Consider the following 19,722-nt stretch of genomic DNA (forward strand, 5'->3'; position numbering starts at 1 on the left):
GCCTGCCTGCTGACATACCCTCAGCTTACTCACTCCCACTTTCTGCACCTGCCAACATATTCCTGGTGCAGAGGGAAAGATGACAAACCCAGTGTTTCTCCTTGCACTTCAATCAGAATTAGACACCCCATCTTGTATTTTCAAGGGAGGAAAAAATGCAAGTCAAGTCCAGGTGTGGTGTCACACCTGTAATCTCAGCACTTTGGGAGGCCGAGGCAGGTGAATCACTTGAACCCAGAAGTTTGAGACCAGCCTGAGCAACATGGTGAAATCCCCGTTTCTACAAAAAGCATACACAAAAAAGCTGGGCTTGGTGGTGTGCACCTGTTGTCCCAGCTACTCAGGAGGCTGAGATGGGAGAATCACCTGAGCCTAGGAAGTCGAGGTTGCAGTGAGCAGAGATCACACCACTGCATTCCAGCCTGGGCCACAAAGCGAGACCCTGGCCCCCACCCCCAAAAAATGCCAGTGAAGTCAACTGCCCACAGTAGATATTCCAAGACTGTTACGTTTCGGAGAACAAGGAACTTGTAAACTGTTTTCTCCCCTCAGGAAGGAAAAACCAATGAATGAGTTTTCAAAAGGATTACAGTGGTTCTGCTGACAAGCTGGTGTCCCTGCCATCTGTTCTAATTTCTCTAAAAAGTGTCCCAAAGGCACTATTATGTCAGAACATAACAGTTCCTCTTGTCTTTCTCAATAACAAAGGATCACACACTCAGCCTCCATTTTGCAGGCAACTTACCATAACACCTTCTTTCCATATGGCCACGTTCCAACCCCCAACCGTGAGAATAATGTCGTTGTAGAAAGGTGATCTCTGAATAGTGTGGACAGTTCCGTCATGAATGGTGTGGAGGCTCACTGGCTTCTTTGCTGTTGGAGTGAAAGAAGGCCATCTCATCTTTCATAACACTGTTTGCATTCCTGCAGTGAGGAATGGACAGACCTCCAATGGACAGACAGGGCCCCATGAATGGGTTCCGGGAGTGGAGAACCAGAGGTCAGCTGGGATGAAAAGATCTGTCAAGGGATGGCTCCTTCTGTTATTATGGAATGTCCAGGGAATAGCCCATCAAGGCCACTTTTCAAGCTCGAATGAATACTTTGTGTTATTCATTTACTCATTCATTAATTCACTCAATTAGTCAATAAATATTTATAGATTGCCTATATGTAATAGCAGGTACTGTAGCTGGCTGGGTAGACAATGGTTAGCAAATAAACATGATTTTGTCCCCAAGGAGCTTACAGTCCAGTGGGAAAGATAGAATTTCAATAAACACGTCCCAAAGTATACAATGTAAAAATTGTGAAAAGTGTTGTGAAGGAAAAAATATTACAAGTAAGAATAATAAGGGGATTTGTAATTTAGACTGAAGGGTCAGAAAAGGCTTCTGTGGAGATGCATCATGTAGGCCTGAAGAGCAGCTCAACATGGGAAGATTTTGGTGTGAAGGAACATTCCAGAGAGTGGAAACAACACCCACCAAAGTCGCAAGGAGAGAAGTGTTTAGTGCTTTTACACACTTGAGGAAGGCACCCCCGACAGCAATCTGGTCATTTTAGAGTGAGACATGAAACAAACGGGGACTAGGAGGGTCTAGGCCATGCTGGGCCTTGTAAGAAAGGAGTTCAGATTACACTCTAAGTGCTGTGTGTTGTAATGAGTCCTTTAGGTCTCCAAGTGAGACAATTTGATTGATGTTTCTGAAAGAGTCTCTGGCTGCTGTGGGGAGAATGGATTAGAGGCAGGTAAAAGCAGAGGAGGCTGCAGTGGCAGTTCTGGTGAGAGAGGATGGTGGCGTGGACTAAGGGAGAAGAAGGGATAATCAAGAAATATTTGTGAGCTAGAATTGACAGGACTTGGAGACAGCTTGAACAGGAAGACAGAGATGAAATGCTGAGAATGACAGCCAGGTTTCTGACAAGAGCCACAGTCCTTCCATTTGTTGCCAGTGCCTTACAGGTTCTAATGTTAAGATCAAGAGTTCACTTTAGCCTCTGCCCCAGGTCCCAGGGTCTTCCTGCTTCTCTGGTCTCTTTACTCAGATAACAGGAGGATTCTGCTTGGGTTTCCTCTCCCTGAGAGTTGGCTGCAGAACTGAATCCTCCTAATTTCTTGTTGCCCACAACCCTATGCCCCAGGCATGACCATAAAAACATATGGCTGTCAAGGCCACACCACAATGTCCAGCCACTTTATACTAATGTTTTCTGAATTTTATCATATTAATTGCTCTGTGAGAGATGGGGTTTTTCCCCCAGAACACTCATGGCACATTAAGCAGAAAAAGATGCACTAAATCTTGTAAGAAGCTTATAAAGTAGGGTTTCAAACAGTTATTTCTCCACTCAAGTTCACAGTAGCATTATTCGCAAAAGCAAAAATGTGGAAGGAATCCAAGTGTCCCTTGAGGCATGAATGGATAAACAAAACGTGGCGTATACATATGATGGAATAGTATTCAGCTTTGAAAGGAAAGGAAATTCTGATACATTCTACAACATGGATAAAGCTTGAGGACATTATGCTAAATGAAATAAGCCAGTCACAAGAAGACAAATACTGCATGATTCTAGGGTAGTCGAATTCATAGAAACAGAAAGTAGAATGGTGTTTGCCAAGGGCTGGGGGACTAGGGACAAATGAGGAGTTAGTATTTAATAGGTATGGAGTTTCCATTTTGCAAGAAGAAAAGAATTCTGGAGATTGAGTGCACAGCAACATGAATGTACTTAACAGCACTGAACTATATTTTGAAACTGGTTGAGATGGTAAGTTTTATGCTTATGTGTATTTTACCACAGTTAAAATATTTTTTAAGTAAAAATAAATAAAAACTTAAATGTAGCTTTTCTGGATTAAAAAAAAAAGGCTAATTTTCCTCTAACCAAACCCCTTGCTTGAAGAGAGCACAGAAGACATACTTCTGAGGCCATCTTGAAGTGATCTAGAAGATTCCTGGTGAGGCTCAAGACCCCTGGAAACCAGCAGCTTTCTTCTTGCTACTGCTCCTGTTTCTCAGAGCCTGGGTTTGCCCTCTGCGTTAGCGAGGCTTCCTTAGACACCACCTCACTCTGGGGAGCAGGGCCCTCTAAGAACTGAAATGATTACCAATGATAGTGATGTTGACAATCGTAAGGTTTGCACTTTAAAATAATGTTAGATGCTCTCAGCCCATAAAAACTTTTTCTTTCTTTTGTCCGTTGAAAGACAGTGTCATTCCGCAATGAATGGAGTGGTCCTTAAATTATTAAATGGACTGCCAGAGCCTCCAGGCCAGGTTATTATAAAAAAATGAAAAAGCCATTTTTCAGAGCCATTATCTAATGCTGGAGGCAATATAGAGCAAACTACCTGTGTTCAAATTCTGGTAATGCCACCTACAGCAGCTACCCATAGGGCTGCTGTGAGGACGACAGGAGTTATTCACAGAAGCCTGGCACATGACATGTGCCAATTTGTGAGTACAGTATGTGACATGATTACGTCAACTGCCATCATTCAGCTGGCATTTATCTTGGCTTGTCACTTAGATCATCTGGAAAGTCTGTTTGCGCTTCCTTATCACACACATCTCAGTTAAGGTAATCTGTCTCTTAGAAGTTTCTTCTTAAAAACCTGTTTGTCGGCCAGGCGCAGTGGCTCACACCTGTAATCCCAGCACTTTGGGAGGCCATGGTGGGTGGATCACGAGTTCAGGAGATCGAGACCATCCTGGCTAACATGGTGAAACTCCGTCTCTACTAAAAATACAAAAAAATATATATATATATATTAGCCAGGCATGGTGGTGGGCGCCTGTAGTCCCAGCTACTGGGGAGGCCGAGGCAGGAGAATGGCATGAACCTGGGAGGCAGAGCTTGCAGTGAGCCTAGATTGCGCCACTGCACTCCAGCCTGGGCGACTGAGCAAGACTCCATCTCAAAAACAAAACAAAACAAAACAAAAAAACAAATAAAAAAACCAAAAAAACCCTGTTTGTCATGGGCCCCCTCCAAAACAGTTTAGGAAGCTGGCTCTAGGAGGAAGTGGAGCCCCAAGAAAATCTCTGAGACCAGGAAGAATCAGTGTCCCCTGTGCACAACCAACTCATGGCATCTGGTCCTCAGCTTGTGTCCCAGGGGCATGGTAAGACTGCTGTAATGTTCTATAATGCCTAGCTTGCAGTACGTGCACAATGAACACTCATTAAGTGTTGAATAAATAGATATATGAGTAAGCATAAAAGAAGTTGAATGTAATTCATGATATCCAATATCTAATTTTGAGTTCATCTTTAAATCATGAAATTGGGAATGAATGGAAAGTGGAAAATCAGTCTCTGTTCTGTGTGCACTTGTCCCTCCCTAGGATCCATCTAATCCTCTCTCAATGGCCCACTGTTGTCAACAACACCCATTTGAGGTTCCAGTCAGGGAAGAAAGTGGGAGTATTTTGGCTGCAAGATTAAATGGCTACCCTGGAGGCACGGCTGATAGTCTTCTCAGATCTTACAACAGACTCTGATTTCTGGAACCACACGCAGTAGGAGTGAGGCTGGGAGGTTACAGGTGAAGACCTGAGCTCCAATAGCTGTCCCCTATAGGCTGTGGCTCTGACCTCTGGCCCCTGTCAGTCACTCACACTTCCACTCGCGTGATTGACCAGATACCCTTCCGCAAAGAATCCAGCTGCTCTACCATACTGCTCCCTCATGGTGTTCTGAAGCCTTCTTGCCAGCCTTTGTGGGCCTAGCAGTCCCAGGAGCTACCTCTTCATTTGCTTATGGTTATCCCAAACTGTGAAATGCATTAAAATATATTTTCACGCTATGACAAAATTCAAAGCTTTAAAATGAGTAGTTATAATTGTAGTGAACCCCAAGGCTCTGAGCCTGCTAGAGATAGGGAGCTTTGCTTATTGGGGTGCCTGTATTCCTGACTGCAGTTCCTTCTCCCACCTGGATGTGACCCACATGCTTCTGCTCAGCTTTCCAGAGGCCCTGGTCCTGGGAGCGGCAGACATAAAGACACAACCTGTCCTAGCCTCAAAGGAGGGTCCTGCAGTCCCTTTTCCCATACTCTGCTGGGGTCTTCTAGATTATCTTACATTTTGCTTACAATCTCACATTGACTCAGATTTTCCACATAGATGAACTACCAGGTTATTGAATTATTGAAACAGCATTTTATTTTTAAATTAAATCACTCAAGTTTCTCAGTCATTTAAGCAACATATAGGACAGTGCTCCTCAAATTTTGGTGTGAAAACAAATACCCTGGAAAATGTTATGAAAATCCAGATTCCGATTCAGTAGGCCTGGGGTAGGATCTAAGATTTTTATGTGTATTTTCAGCAAGCTCCCAGCTGATGACTATGCTGCTTATTCAAGGCCTTCACCTTATTAGTCAGTACCTTAGGAGCCCTTCCTCCCATTAGCAAGAGCACGGTGACTCTGTACTGCATAACATTCCTTTGGGTAGTTTAAATTAAAAGTAACATCTTATTAATAACAGGGCAATCACAAAACTTACGCATAAGTCGGCCAGTTTCAGGGTCTTTTTCCATTTTCCAATCTGTGTATATCACTTCGCCTTCCTAAAAATATTACAGGTTCCTGATGAGTACAATGACAACTTAAGAGACAAAAGACCTCACACTCATGTGCTAAGATTGACTGTTAAGCAAAAACAAATGCAAAACAACAAGTCAATTTAATCAAGTAATTTGATCCCGTGGGGGAGAGGGAAAGCCTCAAAATAAGTACTCAATTTTATATCGAAGAAACAATGAGTTTGTTGTGTTTTTATCCACATATAATGATGTGGAGAACATGACAGTTCTGCAGATACTCCATCTGGGACAGGAGTCCCAAACCGCTGGGCATCCAAACTTTTTGTTGTTGATCCATAAAGGGAGGGATCAGCCCATCTTATTCAGTGATTACTTTTCAGCCCATTAGAAAGTCAATTGTTAATAAATATTTGTGGAATAAGCGAGAATGAGGGACTATGAATGCATACATGGTAGTAATCACTACTTTCCAGGTTGAGAACAGGAAACATAAAGTTCAATCTAAATAAAATAGCAAGTGATATGTATTCCTATTCTGCCTTATGGCCATTTTAAGGAGAGGGGAAGGCAAATGGACCTGATGTAAGAAGAGGAAGAAACAGTCATGCAAAGGAGAAAGACAGAGAGAACCGATGAATTACAGAGGTGGGAGAAGTTCACAGAAAATAATTAGTCCCTCGCTGTCATTGGATGGATGAGAAAACTGAGAGAGGTTAAATGACTTGCTCCAAGTCACCCCATGCAGTCTCCTAATTCCATTGTTTCTTCACTGGATGAGAAGAGAAACACACAGGAGTTTGTATAAAACGGGGGATGAATTGGGATCTGTAGCCAGGAAAGGGAGATGAGAGCACATTTGATTTATGCAAAGGGAAGGATAAACTCACTGGGGACAAGGTCACTCATTCACCCACCTGAGCTTTTATTTGTCTGTGTTAATTCATTTAACAAACAAGGACTGTATTTGGTGTTGGAAATTCCAAATCCAAGGACAAGCCCTCTCTCCACTCACGATCCTCAGAGTCTAAGGAAGCAGACAGATGGGTACATGTTTTGCTAATCTATGGCCATGTTGCACATCACCCTCAGGGATACCACTTCTTGAGCACTCAGTGCTTGCCAGCATTCTTAGGAGCTTTATGGATGTGACCCTTAGCCCTCACCAAAGTCCTGTAAGACGGTTATTAATATCTCCTGGGTCTCATAGCCAGTACATGAAACAATGAAATTGAACCAAGTCAATGAGGACTAGTTGGAACTAATCTAATAAATGTGTGTTGAAAGCTCATCATATCATCAGTCACCTAGCTGGAAACCTTTATATCCTTCTCTAGCCACTTCTGTAATTCTGTTACCCAACTCTACTTCTCCGACCCCTGTGCTGACATTCTTGGCCCCATTGCTCAGGCCCTTTTCATTTCTGGGCTGGCCCACCTGAAATCACCGCCTGCCTGGCTTCTCTCCCTCCAGGGTTCCACTCCCTTCCCTCAGCCCATGCCAGCCAGTCGAGATCCCAGTGAGGCCTCCCTGAAGATCTCTATCCAAAGTAGATGGATCAGCTGTGTCACAAGTTGGTAGAACCTTCCAATGGAATGCCAATCCCATGAGGCCAGGGAATTTTGTCTGTTCACTGCTATATCCACAGGGCCAAGAGCAATGCCTGGCATAAATTAAATGTGCAGTGAGTATCTGTTGAGTGATGAGTAAAGAAATTCCAAGTAGGGCAAGGCCTCCAAAGGCAGGCAAGAGTTTGTATTAGGAGAATGAGAAAAAAGGCCGGGCACGGTGGCTCACACCTGTAATCCCAGCACTTTGGGAGTCCAAGGCGAGTGGATCACCTGAGGTCAGGAGTTCAAGACCAGCCTGGCTAACATGTGAAACACCGTCTCTACTAAAAACACAAAACAATTAGCTAGGCGTGGTGGCACACGCCTGTAATTCTAGCTACTCGGGAGGCTGAGGCAGGAGAATTGCTTGAACCTGGGAGGTGGAGGTTGCAATGAGCCAAGATCGTGCCACTACACTCCAGCCTGGGTGACAGAATGAGATTCCATCTCAAAAAAAAGAAAAAAGAGAAAAGTTAAAAACAGAGCTGCTGGAGTGGGTAAGAGGGAGGTTGGTACAGATAAGGTAGAGAGATAGGCAGGGGATGAATCTTATAGGCCATGGTGCGAAGAGTCTGGATTTTATTCATGTCGTACTGAGTTGTCACTGAAGAGTTTGAGCAGGGGGTGTCATGCTTTAATTTCTGCTTTAAGATCTTGCAGTCATTGATCTTTCTAAATCTTGTCTGATGGTGTCATTCCCCTGCTTTAAAAACTTTGGTGCACAAAAAGACAATATTGTATAATTCCACCTACATGAGGTCTCTAGAATAGTCACATTCGTAGATACAGAAAGTAGATGGTGGTTCCAAGTGGGTAGGGAAAGAAAGGAAGAGGGAGTTATTGTTTAGCATGTACAGAGGCCCAGTTTGGGATGAGGAAAAGTTCTGGACATGGACGGTGGTGATGGCTGTACAATATGAATGTACTTTTCCAACAGATTATTGAACTCCTTTGGGAAAGGAGTTTCTTAATACCACTGAATTGTACATTTAAAAATGGCTAAGATGATTAATTTTATGTTACATATATTTTACCACAATTAAAAAAATGTTTTAAATTTTGCTGTGAAACCCAAGTTATAAAGCACTTATTTATTTGGTAGTGTCGCATTGCTTACTAAATGAAACCCAAATTACCTAACACAGCAGGAAAGGCCCTTCAGTATTGGATTCCAACCAAGCATTCTAGACATACTTTTCCCTCTTACACCAAACTATTTCACTATCTCCAGACAAATCCTGGACTTTCATAACTCCAAAATATTGTTCAGGCTGTTACTTCTGCTTGGAATTCTACTCTCAACCTGATCTTTGAGATTCCTACTCAAACTCCAACATCCAAGCAGCCTGTGGGTCACCTTCCCCAACCTCCTTCTTCCTATCGGAATGGCCTCTGGACTGGTGTTGGTGTTTATCGTGTGTCTGCTCCTTGACTAGGCAGAAAGTGCCTTGAGGAGAGAGGGACCATGCTATTCACTTCTGATCCCAGCACCCAGTGCTGTGCCTGAGACACAGCCATGTTCTCCAGAGCTTGTGGAATTGATTACTTTCCTCTTCATACCAAAGTGTGGATGCAGATTGCATTCTGGTGAGACTGAGCTATGGCCTCTTCTCATGGTGACTTGGCCTGGGAAAAATACTCTGTATTTCAGGGAATGAGAGTCATGAGTGAAAAAAGCATCTCTGCCTCTGTATGACTAGAAAAAGTTCTGAGCCTCATTTCTTCATTTATAAAATGGCAATAATAATATCAACCTTACAGGATTACTGGGATTAAATGGGATACAATTTGGAAAATAACTTGGCACAGACACTGATACATAGAAAATGTCCAGTAAATGTGAACTCACTTTGGTTATTATTACAGTATGTCCTTAGAAAATGGCAGCCATTATCATTATTATATCCAATTGTTATTTATCTTTTGAAATGAGTGAGTTTTTTACTGTCTCTTCTACTAGATTGTGTTAGCCCAACAAAACACTATAGTTTCTTAGTAAATCTCTAACACTTAGTATGGTTTCTTCCAAATGATAAAGGTATTTGATGAATATTTGTAGATTGAACAATATATTATTAGTTAAAAAGTATGCAATTTTACAGATTTTTCCATATATGTTCAGGAACATTTTAAAGGTGAATCTATGAAGTATCAGAGTTAAAAATGTTTAATGCAAACAAGCATACTAAAATATGAAAATGGTATAACTTTTATGTCTTTACATAGCAAAAATGTACAATAGATATTGTAATAATATATTTTAGTATAAATAAGTATTAATTTTAAAAGCAGATAATCCCAATTTACCTCTGTTCCCACAAAGAACTTTGTGCAGAAGTCATCTATTGGCTTGAGAAGATCGGCCATCCCACTTTCCAGATTATGGTACGGGTTCATTTCTTCTGCCTTCTCTGTTTTGCTCTGTGCTAACATTTTGTCTTTCAGAGGAGTGTGGGTAGAAGGAGTACATATTTACAGGGAAACATCTTTTAAAATATAGACAGTTTACATTTTCTGCCCCTTGCCACCTACATTTGCCCCATTCCCTTCCCAATGTAGTTAGCATAAGTCCAAGCATTTTTAGATTTCTAAATTAGCAAAAGAACCCTTTTTTGTTCCAAACCAAACATCAATGACTGTACTATATTATAGCTCTAGCTATACATGCACATAGTGTAAGAGCATAGCTAATTCGGGGGCTGAAACACAAACATCATCGGCAACCTGTTTCTTTTTAAAAGTATTTGATGTTACCATGTTTTAAAAGTCTTTTTGTAATATAAAATTAATAAACGTTATTATTTAAGCCTTGGAGAATAAAGAAAAGCATGAGTAAAAGAACAAAAATCATCCATTATCATGTCTCCCAGAGATAATATTAAAATATTGTGACTTTTCTTGTAAATTCACTTTTTTTTAAAAAAAACTGGATAATATCCTATTTTAGTTTTATATACAGCTTTTCTATTCTCTTAAAGCTATGTCCTAAACATTTTTCCAGGTAACTTACTAGATTTTCGAAAATATGATATTCAATTCCTGGGAAAGATGGTAGAGAAATATATGCTCATAAAACCCTCCTCTCATCACACTTCCTCAATATGTCCCCTGAGTCATATTACCCAAGAGGAAACAAAAAAGCATAAAACCAACCAACAAACAGACAAGTGAAAACTAAAACAGGAGAATAAAACTTCAGCTATACTAAAAAGACATATTACATTTAAAAAAAACTTTAGCATAATTCTGGACAAAACTTAAAAATGATTATCATGATTTAGTTGGTATAGTCAACCAATACTTTCTATGTTTTGGATCTACATGTTTTGAGAGGTATCTTTTCCCACTAAGTAAGATATCAAAAACGAGTATCAAAATGAACCAAATATCAAACTAGATCTTTAAATAGCTGTATTACAAACTGTAAACCAACAATTCAAACATGACTGGACATATTCAATCACATTATTCTCATTAAAAGATATTATTTATAATACATGTAGGAAGAGCAAAAAGGCATTTTGTACCCATTTAATATATACAATTAAAATCATTAAAATATTTATTTCAAATTCTTCACTCTCATTTCAATGTCTGTTTCTCTCTTTTTAAATCATGTACACAAATATATGAGAGAAGTAGAATATGTATATAATTTGTAAATACATATACATACATTGAGAATCTGTACTCAAAAATGTTAAACGAGGGGCTATAAGATTAGAAGTGTGGAGACATCTGGTCTCACAAGGGGAGACAAGACCCTGATCTATAGGGTTACAACTGATAATGAAAAGGAAGAGGCAAAGGTGCGATAAATGTAAAGGAAAACATGATTAACTTGAGTGAGAGACTGGAAGTGGAGGCCTGAAGACAGACTCAGGAATGACTCAAGTTATCAATCCTGTTCTGGACACATTGACTTGGTTAGGGTAGATTGGGTTCAAACCCAGGAGACAGCAAGAGTCAGATGGAGAATTCTCAGCAGAGACAAAAGTTAGAGCCACGCAGGTAGACTGTGTTACCAATGAGGAAAGCACACAGGTGAAGTTAAAGTTCAAGGTACATTCATGAGTAGATGGCAGCAAGTGAAATCGAGCCAGGAAAGAAGATAGAGGAGGAAAAACAGAAGAAGTAGCAGGATAGGAAAATCACAGATGCTAAGAGAAGTGTGAGCTCCAAGAAAATAGGCTGAGTTAATAGCATTTAATGTGGTAGAGCAGGGGTCTGCAGCCCCTAGGCCACAGATACTGGTCCGTGGCCTGGTAGGAACTGGTCAGCACAGCAGGAGACAAGCAGCAGGTGGGCGAAAGAGCATTACTGCCTGAGCAGTATGTCCTGTCAGACAGCAGCAGCATTACATTCTCACAGAAGCATGAACCCTATTGTGAACTGGACGTGCAAGGGATCTAGGTTGCATGCTTCTTATGAGAATCTAATGCCTGCCCCCCTCACCTCCCCTACCACCCAGTGGAAAAATTATCTTCCACAAAACTGGTCCTTGGTGCAAAAAAGTTTGGGGAAGGCTGTGTTAGAGTCAAAGAAGGTGAGGCTAGGGAAAAATGTTATTAACTACGTTTATTCAGAGTTGATGGGAATAACTTTGGATACTTAGATTCAAAATCATCCTCATAGGTCATGGATTTCCCATCCTTTGAGATAGTAATAATAACAGCAACTGACATTTATTGAATGCTTACTACATGCCAGGCACTAAAGTGTGTGCTTTATAGGAACCATTTCATTCAATCCTCACAAGAACTTCCAGGTGGTTATGCATTGATCCTCCTCCAAGGATGAGTAAACTGAGGCTCAGAGAGATTAAGTAATTTATGCAAGGTCTCACACACGGTAGTTAACATTTGCTGTGTGTTGACTATGTGCTATTCTGAGAGCTTCGTGTATAACTCATTTCATCTTCACAATACCCTATGAGGTAGTTCTCTTTATTATTTACTCCCCTTATCTTCCTCACTCCATTTTCAAATGGATTTAAAAGCAAAAAAACAACTAAGGTACAGAGAGGTAAAGTAATTTAACTTGGTCAAATAATACATTGTGGCTTTAGGATTTAAACCCAGACCATCAACTCCAGAATCTACCGTCTTAGCTGCTATGCACATTGCTTAGAAGAATATATGTCAGGCTCTAAAGGCTACTTCAACAGAGGAATTCCAAAAGCATTTAGAGCAAGGGTTTCCTTATCAGAATAAATACAGAATTTCTTAAAGTGACCACTTAGAAGAGCATGGGTTGTTATGGACCTAAAATGGCAGACAAAGGGTGGGTGGTCCCTGGACACTAGATAGTGACAGAGTACCAGACACTGACACTAAGTCTCAACAGGCCTCAAGAGAAAATGGTGGGATAGCAAGGACTTGTGATACACAGTCAAAGGTGAAACCAGTACAGGATCAAGAATCAAAATGTGATCAAGAACCTTATGAGTATATTCTAGTTAACAGGGCCAAATCTGGTCAGAATGGGTGGATAGTTGGCAGTGTGACCAAAGGAAATCCTAAATACCATAGTTGATCTCAAAGTCTTGAAAGCTGGCCATTCATACAGGAGGCAGATCATGGCCATACAGTGACCTTCCCCCTAAGATCAGGAACAAAACAGGGATGTCCACTCTCACACTCCATTTAACATTCTGGAGGTTCTACACAGTGCAATCAGGTAAGAAAAAAATAATCATCCAGATTGGAAAAGAAGTAAAACTGTCTTTATTTGCAAATGACATTATTATCTATATAGAAAACTCAATATGTCTAAAAGAAGCCACTATAACTAGTAAGAGATTTTAGGAAGATTTCAGGATACAAAATTAATATTCAAAGATAAATTGTAGGCTAGGCGTGGTGGCTCATACCTGTAATCCCAGTATTCTGGGAGGCCATGGCAGGTGAATTACCTGAGATCAAGAGTTCGAGACCAGACTGGCCAACATGGTGAAACCCCATCTCTACTAAAAATACAAAAATTAGCCTGGTGTGGTGGCGCATGCCTATGGTCCCACCTACTTGGGAGGCTGAGGCAGGAGAATTGCCTGAACTCAGGAAGTGGAGGTGCAGTGAGCCGAGATCATACCACTGCACTCTAGCCTGGGCGACAGAGCAAGACTCCTTCTCAAAAAAAAAAAAAAAAAAAAAAGATACAAATTGTATTTTTATACACTGGCAATGAACAATCAAAAATTAAAAAATTTTAAGTACCATTAACAAGAGCACCAAAAAAATATGAAGAATATAGAAATAAACCTGTCAAAAGAGGTGAAAGACCTCTTTTGTAAAATACAAAACATATCTGAGAAATTAATGACCTAAATAAATGAAGAGATATACTGTGTTTATGGGTTAAAAGACTCGTTTTGTTAGATGCTAATTCTCATAATATTGACCTACACATTCAATACAATCTCAGTCAAAATCACAGCTAGCTTCTTATGCATAACAAGCTGTTTCTAAAATTCACATGGAAAAGCAAAAAACTTACAACAGTCAAAAACTACTTTAAAAAAAAAGGTTGGAAAACTAACACTATCTAATTTCAAGACTAATTATAAAGCTAGCATAATCAAAACAGTGTGGTATTGCTCTAAAGATAGGTCAATGGAACAGAATAGAGTTTAGAAATAGACTCACATATATATGGACAAGTGTTTTTTGACAAAGGTGCAAAGCAGTTCGGTAGAAAGAGGATAGTGTATTCAACAAATGGTGTGGGAATACCATACACAAAAAAATGAACTTTGATCCATAACATATACCAATTACAAAAATTAACTCAAAAGAAATCATAGACCTAAATATAAAACCACAAAACTTCTAGAAAAATTAGGAAAAAACATTGGCAACTGTGGGCTAGGCAAACATTTCTTAAATTCAACACCAAAATCATGATCCACAAAAGAATAAATTGATAAGCTGGACTTCCTCAAAATTAAAAACTTCTGATTTTCAAAACACTGCTAAGAGATGAGACAACAGATCACAGAGTGGGAGAAAATATTTAAAAATCACATATCACTAGTCCTGAGAAAGAACTAGTATATAAAATATATTAAGAACTCTCAGAATTCAATAATAAGAAAACAAACAGGCCAGATGTGGTGGCTCACATCCATAATCCCAGCACTTTGGGAGGCCGATTTGGGCAGATTGCTTGAGGACAGGAGTTCGAGACCAGCCTGGCCAACATGGCAAAACCCTGTCTCTACTAAAAATACAAAAATTAGCCGGGCATGGCGGCACATGCCTATAATCCCAGGTACTCGGTTGGCTGAGGCATGAGAATCACTTGAACCCAGAGGCAGAGGTTGCAGTGTGCCGAGATCATGCTACTGCATTCCAGCCTGGGCGGCAGAGCGAGACTCTGTCTCAAAAATAAAAATAAAAATAAAACAAACAACCCAACTGATAAATGGGCAAAAGATTTGAACAGACACTTAATCAGGGAAGATATACAGGTGGCAAAAAAACATGTGAAAATCTGCTTGACAACTTAAGTCATTAGGTAAGTGTAAATGAGATCTGACTGTATATTTTAGAATGGTTAAATTAAAAGGATTAACCATATCAACTGTTGGCAAGGATGTGGAGAAAATGGAACTCTCCATACACTGCTAGTGGGAATGTAAACTGGTAAAACTGGAAAATGCTTTGGCAGTTTCTGAAAAAGTAAAACATATACCTGCCATATAATACAACCATTCTATTCCTAGGGATGTACCCAGGAAAATATGAAGGCATATGTCTATACAAAGACTTGTACATGAATGTTCATAGAAGCTTTATTTGTAATAGGCCTAAGCTAAAAATCCAAATGTTTATCAACAGGTGAATGGATAAACAACTGTTGTGTATCCATACAATGAAAGGCCAGTCTGTAATAAAAAGGATTCATTCAGACAACATGAATTAATTCTAAAATAATCATGCTGATTAAAAGAAGCCAGATTGCTGCACGTGGTGGTACATGCTTGTAGTCCTGGCTACTCAGGAGGCTAAGACAGGAGGATTGCTTGAGCCCAGGAGTTAGAGGCTGCAGTGAACTATGATCATGCCCCTGCATGCCAGCCTGGGTGACAGAGTGAGCCCCCATCTCTTAAAAAAAAAAAAGGAGTATATACTGTATGATTTACATAAAATTCTAGATAATGAAGACTAATGTATAGTGACAGAAAGTAGATCCGTTGTGGCCTGGGAGTGAGGGAGGTGCTGGAGGGAAGCATCCCAAAGGGAATTCCTCTATGAATAAACTTTTGGGAGTGGTGAATATGTTCATTATCTTGATTATGTTGATGGTTTCATGGGTGTGTACATATGTCAAAGCATATCAGATTGAACACTTTGACAACATGCAGTTCATTGTACGTCAATTATACCTCAGTGTGGTTGTTAAAAATGAATAAAAACCCCTCATACTTTAAAAGAGATAATGATATCCTTTCTATAAACTGGATAAAGGTAGTCTCATCCTCCTGGCCACCTGTTTTCATTAGGTTAAAAAATAATACTAGGACATTTAATAAAGTTACCTTTTTACAAGTTACATTAACCTCTCTCAGCCTTAGTTTTCTTAATTATAAAACGGTAATGGAAATTCCCAGCTTGTAGATTGTTGTGATCATTAGCATCTGTTTTTGCTCACCATCGTACCCCTGGGGCCTAGCACAAAGTAAGCAATTCATAAATACCTGTTAAAGAATGAAAGCATGTGCAATAGTGGCACCTGAACCATGGCTGGAATGTGATACATTATAACCAATGATTGAATACAAAAGAGGAGGAAAAGAAAGAAGAGGAGGAGAGGTAGAGGAGGAGAAAACTCCCGTTAGATTCCCTCTAGAATGAAGCAGGCCCTAATAGAGAAACAGCATGCAATGTTTTAATGATGCTTTGAAAATGTCTATAAAAGTTTAGTGATTCAGTATTTTTTAGCATGAGGTTTTGGGTCATATCAATAAAACACACGGCTTCAAAGTGAAATTTTGCTGAAGCTGGGTATTAGGTATGTGTAACATGTTTTTCTTAGATATCCTATCATTTAACATTGAAAAATTTATACATGGAAATCTTTTTGATAAGGCAAATGTTTGGGAAATATTTCAATTGCTAGTTATTCTCGAACATTTTCATTATGCATTGCTCTCCAGGTGGGATATTCATGTATACCTTTATCTTAATAGTTTTGACAGCTTATATGTGCACCCTTCAATTATTTCAACAAAGATGTGTGGGTTGAGTTGAGATAGATTTAAAAGTCCGTTTTCTTTCTTTATTCAGTTTTATCTTGGTGCCGTATAAATATTATTTTTAAAAATTATATTCTAATTGAGAATGGTAATTTGTTTCTTGATACTTCATAACTTATTTTACTAGACTTCAGATGTGTTCCATCCTATAGCATTATTCTTAGAGCACATAACATTCATTAAGTGGGTTTCATTTTATTTTAATGTAATGAGTTTTTGAAGACACATAAATGTGCTCAATAAATATTTTTGAGAAGCTGAAATGAACTGAATCTTTTTTGTGTATAGGCAATTTTAATGTGTTGGCAATAGCTATTATTGCCATTATAAAGTTCCACATTGGAGGGTTTGATTTTCTGTATTCTTTTTACAAATTAGACTATCCTAGTGAGTAACTCATGTTAGTCATAATCAGCTACTGACACTCAAACTAGTAAATTTTTTTTTTTTTTTTGAGATGGAGTCTCGCTCTGTTGCCCAGACTGGAGTACAGTGGCACCATCTCGGCTTACTGCAAGCTCCACCTCCCGGGTTCACGCCATTCTCCCGCCTCAGCCTCCGGGGTAGCTGGGACTACAGGAGCCCACCACCACACCCAGCTAATTTTTTGTAGTTTTAGTAGAGACAGGGTTTCACCGTGTTAGCCAGGATGGTCTCGATCTCCTGACCTCGTGATCCGCCCACCTAGGCCTCCCAAAGTGCTGGGATTACAGGCGTGAGCCACCGCGCCTGGCCTTTTTTTTTTTTTTTTTTAAATAAGCAAAGGCAGTTACCTTGTGTTTTGCAAAGAAGATGGTCTTCATTCAGGCTTATCTTGGTTGGACAGTGGTCTAAACTTGTTTCACCCTTGGACAGCCTTACCTTTTGGGAGAACATATAGCAAAGATTATTTCCACATATCCTGAAATTATCCTTGGGTAATTTATTCTTGCCTTTCCCTTCTGCTCCCATATTGAAGGAAACCCACCTCCTTTTCTTCTTCCTTCCCTTTCCTCCCTCAACTTTCTAGTTTCTTTTCTCCATGGAAAGCACCTAAACCACATTTCTAAACCCAGCTACAGAAAGGAGCTTGTCTGAGGACACATTTCCACATCCCAAATTCTCATGTGTCATTTTCTTTCTGAAAAATGTCTTGTATTGTATTCCATAATACATCCTTAGTAGTTTTAATATAAAATAACTTGTTACCCTGTTCCCTAAATCTTTCACTTAAATGAGACCCCAGAAAGTTGTGCAGGGACCTTGCATCTTGGCCACCTCCAAGTCCTCTCAGGAACACATGCACTGGAGTTCCAGAAGGCCCTGGGCCTGCACTGCATCCTGGTGGCTGGAAACAGAAACTGTCACACTTCACAGTTTTCCCTCCTAGCTCCCTCAGCCCTTTCTCCTTCAGGATGTTTGTTCACATGCTATGCAATTATTCTTAGATGAGTTTGGGGTTATTTGTTTGAACTATTCATAGCTCAGTAGATCCTACCCCCAGTCCCCCAAATTTATAATCTTCTCTTTCCAATTCTTTTCCAGTTATCTCAGCAATATTCTTATTCCTCCATGTTCTCTCTTCCATTGGGAGCAAATACAAAATAATATAATTCTTGTGATATTTATAAATCAGAAGAAAAGTATTAAGTTTAAACTTAAAACTAGACATTCTAAAGAAACAGAGCCATCAAGTTTGAAGTCCATTTATATTTTCCACACATATCTTGTCCATAGCCATATTTTTCTCAAATTAAAACTGCTTTTCTTCAAGCTCTGCTATGTGAGATAAATACAAACAACTTCTCATTCAGTTAATTTTCAGTTCTGTTTGGTCATAGGTATTATCAAGCTTTCCGTGGTCTAATATCCCAAAAAAACGAACAGAAGGAACAATACCAGTTCCTTCCATTGATAGGCCAAATATGCAGAATTTTGGCTACAATAGAGAGGAAAATTAGCTTTTCTGGGCTAACTTGAGCACCAACCAATTTTCAGGCAACTGACATGCTATTGGATAATTATTACACACACCATTTGGAAATTGTGGCTTGTTTATACATGAAATATCAATCTTGAGTCCATGATGATTTTGATTTCTGCCTGGATCTAAAGAGGCATCAAAATAACTCGTAGGGGGGAAGGAAAGAAGGGGGGCAAGGGTTGAAAAACTACCTATTGGGTACTATGTTCACTACTTGTGTGATGGGTTCAACAGAAGCCCAAACCCCAGAATTATACAATATAACCATGGGACAAACCTGCACATGTACCCCCTGAATCCAAAAATAATAATTAAAAAATAATGACAGCTTGAAGCTCTCCCAGGAACTCTGAAACCTATCATTGTTATTGGCACAGTTAGAATGACTGAAATGTTTTTCTGCTCCCTTTTTCTGTATATTGCAAACATCAGCTACATCAGCAACCATATACTTCTTCATTGTCAACTTTTCAAAGTAAATCTGTGTAAATCATTATGCAATATATACAATAACATGTATCAATTAAAAATAAAATAAAACTAAAAATCCTCTCAATCAAGGAATTTATTGGTTGAATAAACACAAATTACACAGTCTTGTGTTAATTTGAGCTGCTCTACTTTTAGAGAGTGTGTGTATATGTATGTCTATGCATGCAAAGTAAATAGTGTATTATGCAAACAGGATGGACTAAACCCCACATTACTTACCTTAGTGAGAGGTTTCCAGGAGAGATCTAGATGCAAAAAAGTAGATGGTACATCAAAAGGAATTTCAATACTTTCCTCCTTCTTTTTCTCTGTTGTTTGGGGGGTTAAAGGTTTCTGTGGTCTAATATCCCAAAAACATATTGTGCTAAAAAAAAGTTTATATAAATTTTTTATTAAGTACAAACAAGAGGTGCAGCCTCAGGACTACCATTAATGCTGCTACATATTAGCATTGTGACCATGGCTATATTTTAATGTATCTGAAACTAAGATTTTTATGAAACGAGACAGCTTTGTACTTTATATTTTAGAGAATTAAACTGTTTATTAACAGCCTCCCTCATCTTGGGACTAATAACATATGAGAATTGAGTTTGAAATTGATGCAATCTTTTAAAAGTATAAGTTTTATTTAGATACAAATCATATACTACAACATTCATCCAATTAAAGTATATAACTCAATGGTTTTCAACATAGTCACAGAGTTGGGAAGCCATCACCACAATCAATTTTAGAAGATTTCATCACACTCTCCCGCCTCACCAAAAAACCTCATGCAGATTAGCAGTCACTTCCTATTAGCAGTTTTTCCCAAGCCATCCCACTAGCCCCAGACAACCAC

The 19,722-nt window shown here is 39.4% G+C and overlaps 1 protein-coding gene across 2 annotated transcripts in view; it reads right to left on the minus strand.

The window, feature by feature from the left end:
* Positions 1 to 19,722, minus strand: part of WDR63 (WD repeat domain 63) — a 70,333-nt gene that overhangs the window by 8,181 nt on the left and 42,430 nt on the right. For both annotated transcript variants that reach the window (XM_030823446.1, XM_030823445.1), the window contains 5 exons: positions 19,098 to 19,242; positions 17,197 to 17,284; positions 9,475 to 9,605; positions 5,521 to 5,584; positions 746 to 876 (listed from right to left, as the gene is read on the minus strand). In XM_030823446.1, coding sequence (XP_030679306.1) covers positions 746 to 876; positions 5,521 to 5,584; positions 9,475 to 9,605; positions 17,197 to 17,284; positions 19,098 to 19,242 — 559 coding nt within the window. The remainder of the gene's footprint in view (positions 1 to 745; positions 877 to 5,520; positions 5,585 to 9,474; positions 9,606 to 17,196; positions 17,285 to 19,097; positions 19,243 to 19,722) is intronic.

The sequence above is a fragment of the Nomascus leucogenys genome, chromosome 12, assembly GCF_006542625.1.
Source record: "Nomascus leucogenys isolate Asia chromosome 12, Asia_NLE_v1, whole genome shotgun sequence".
Classification (NCBI taxonomy): Eukaryota; Metazoa; Chordata; class Mammalia; order Primates; family Hylobatidae; genus Nomascus; species Nomascus leucogenys.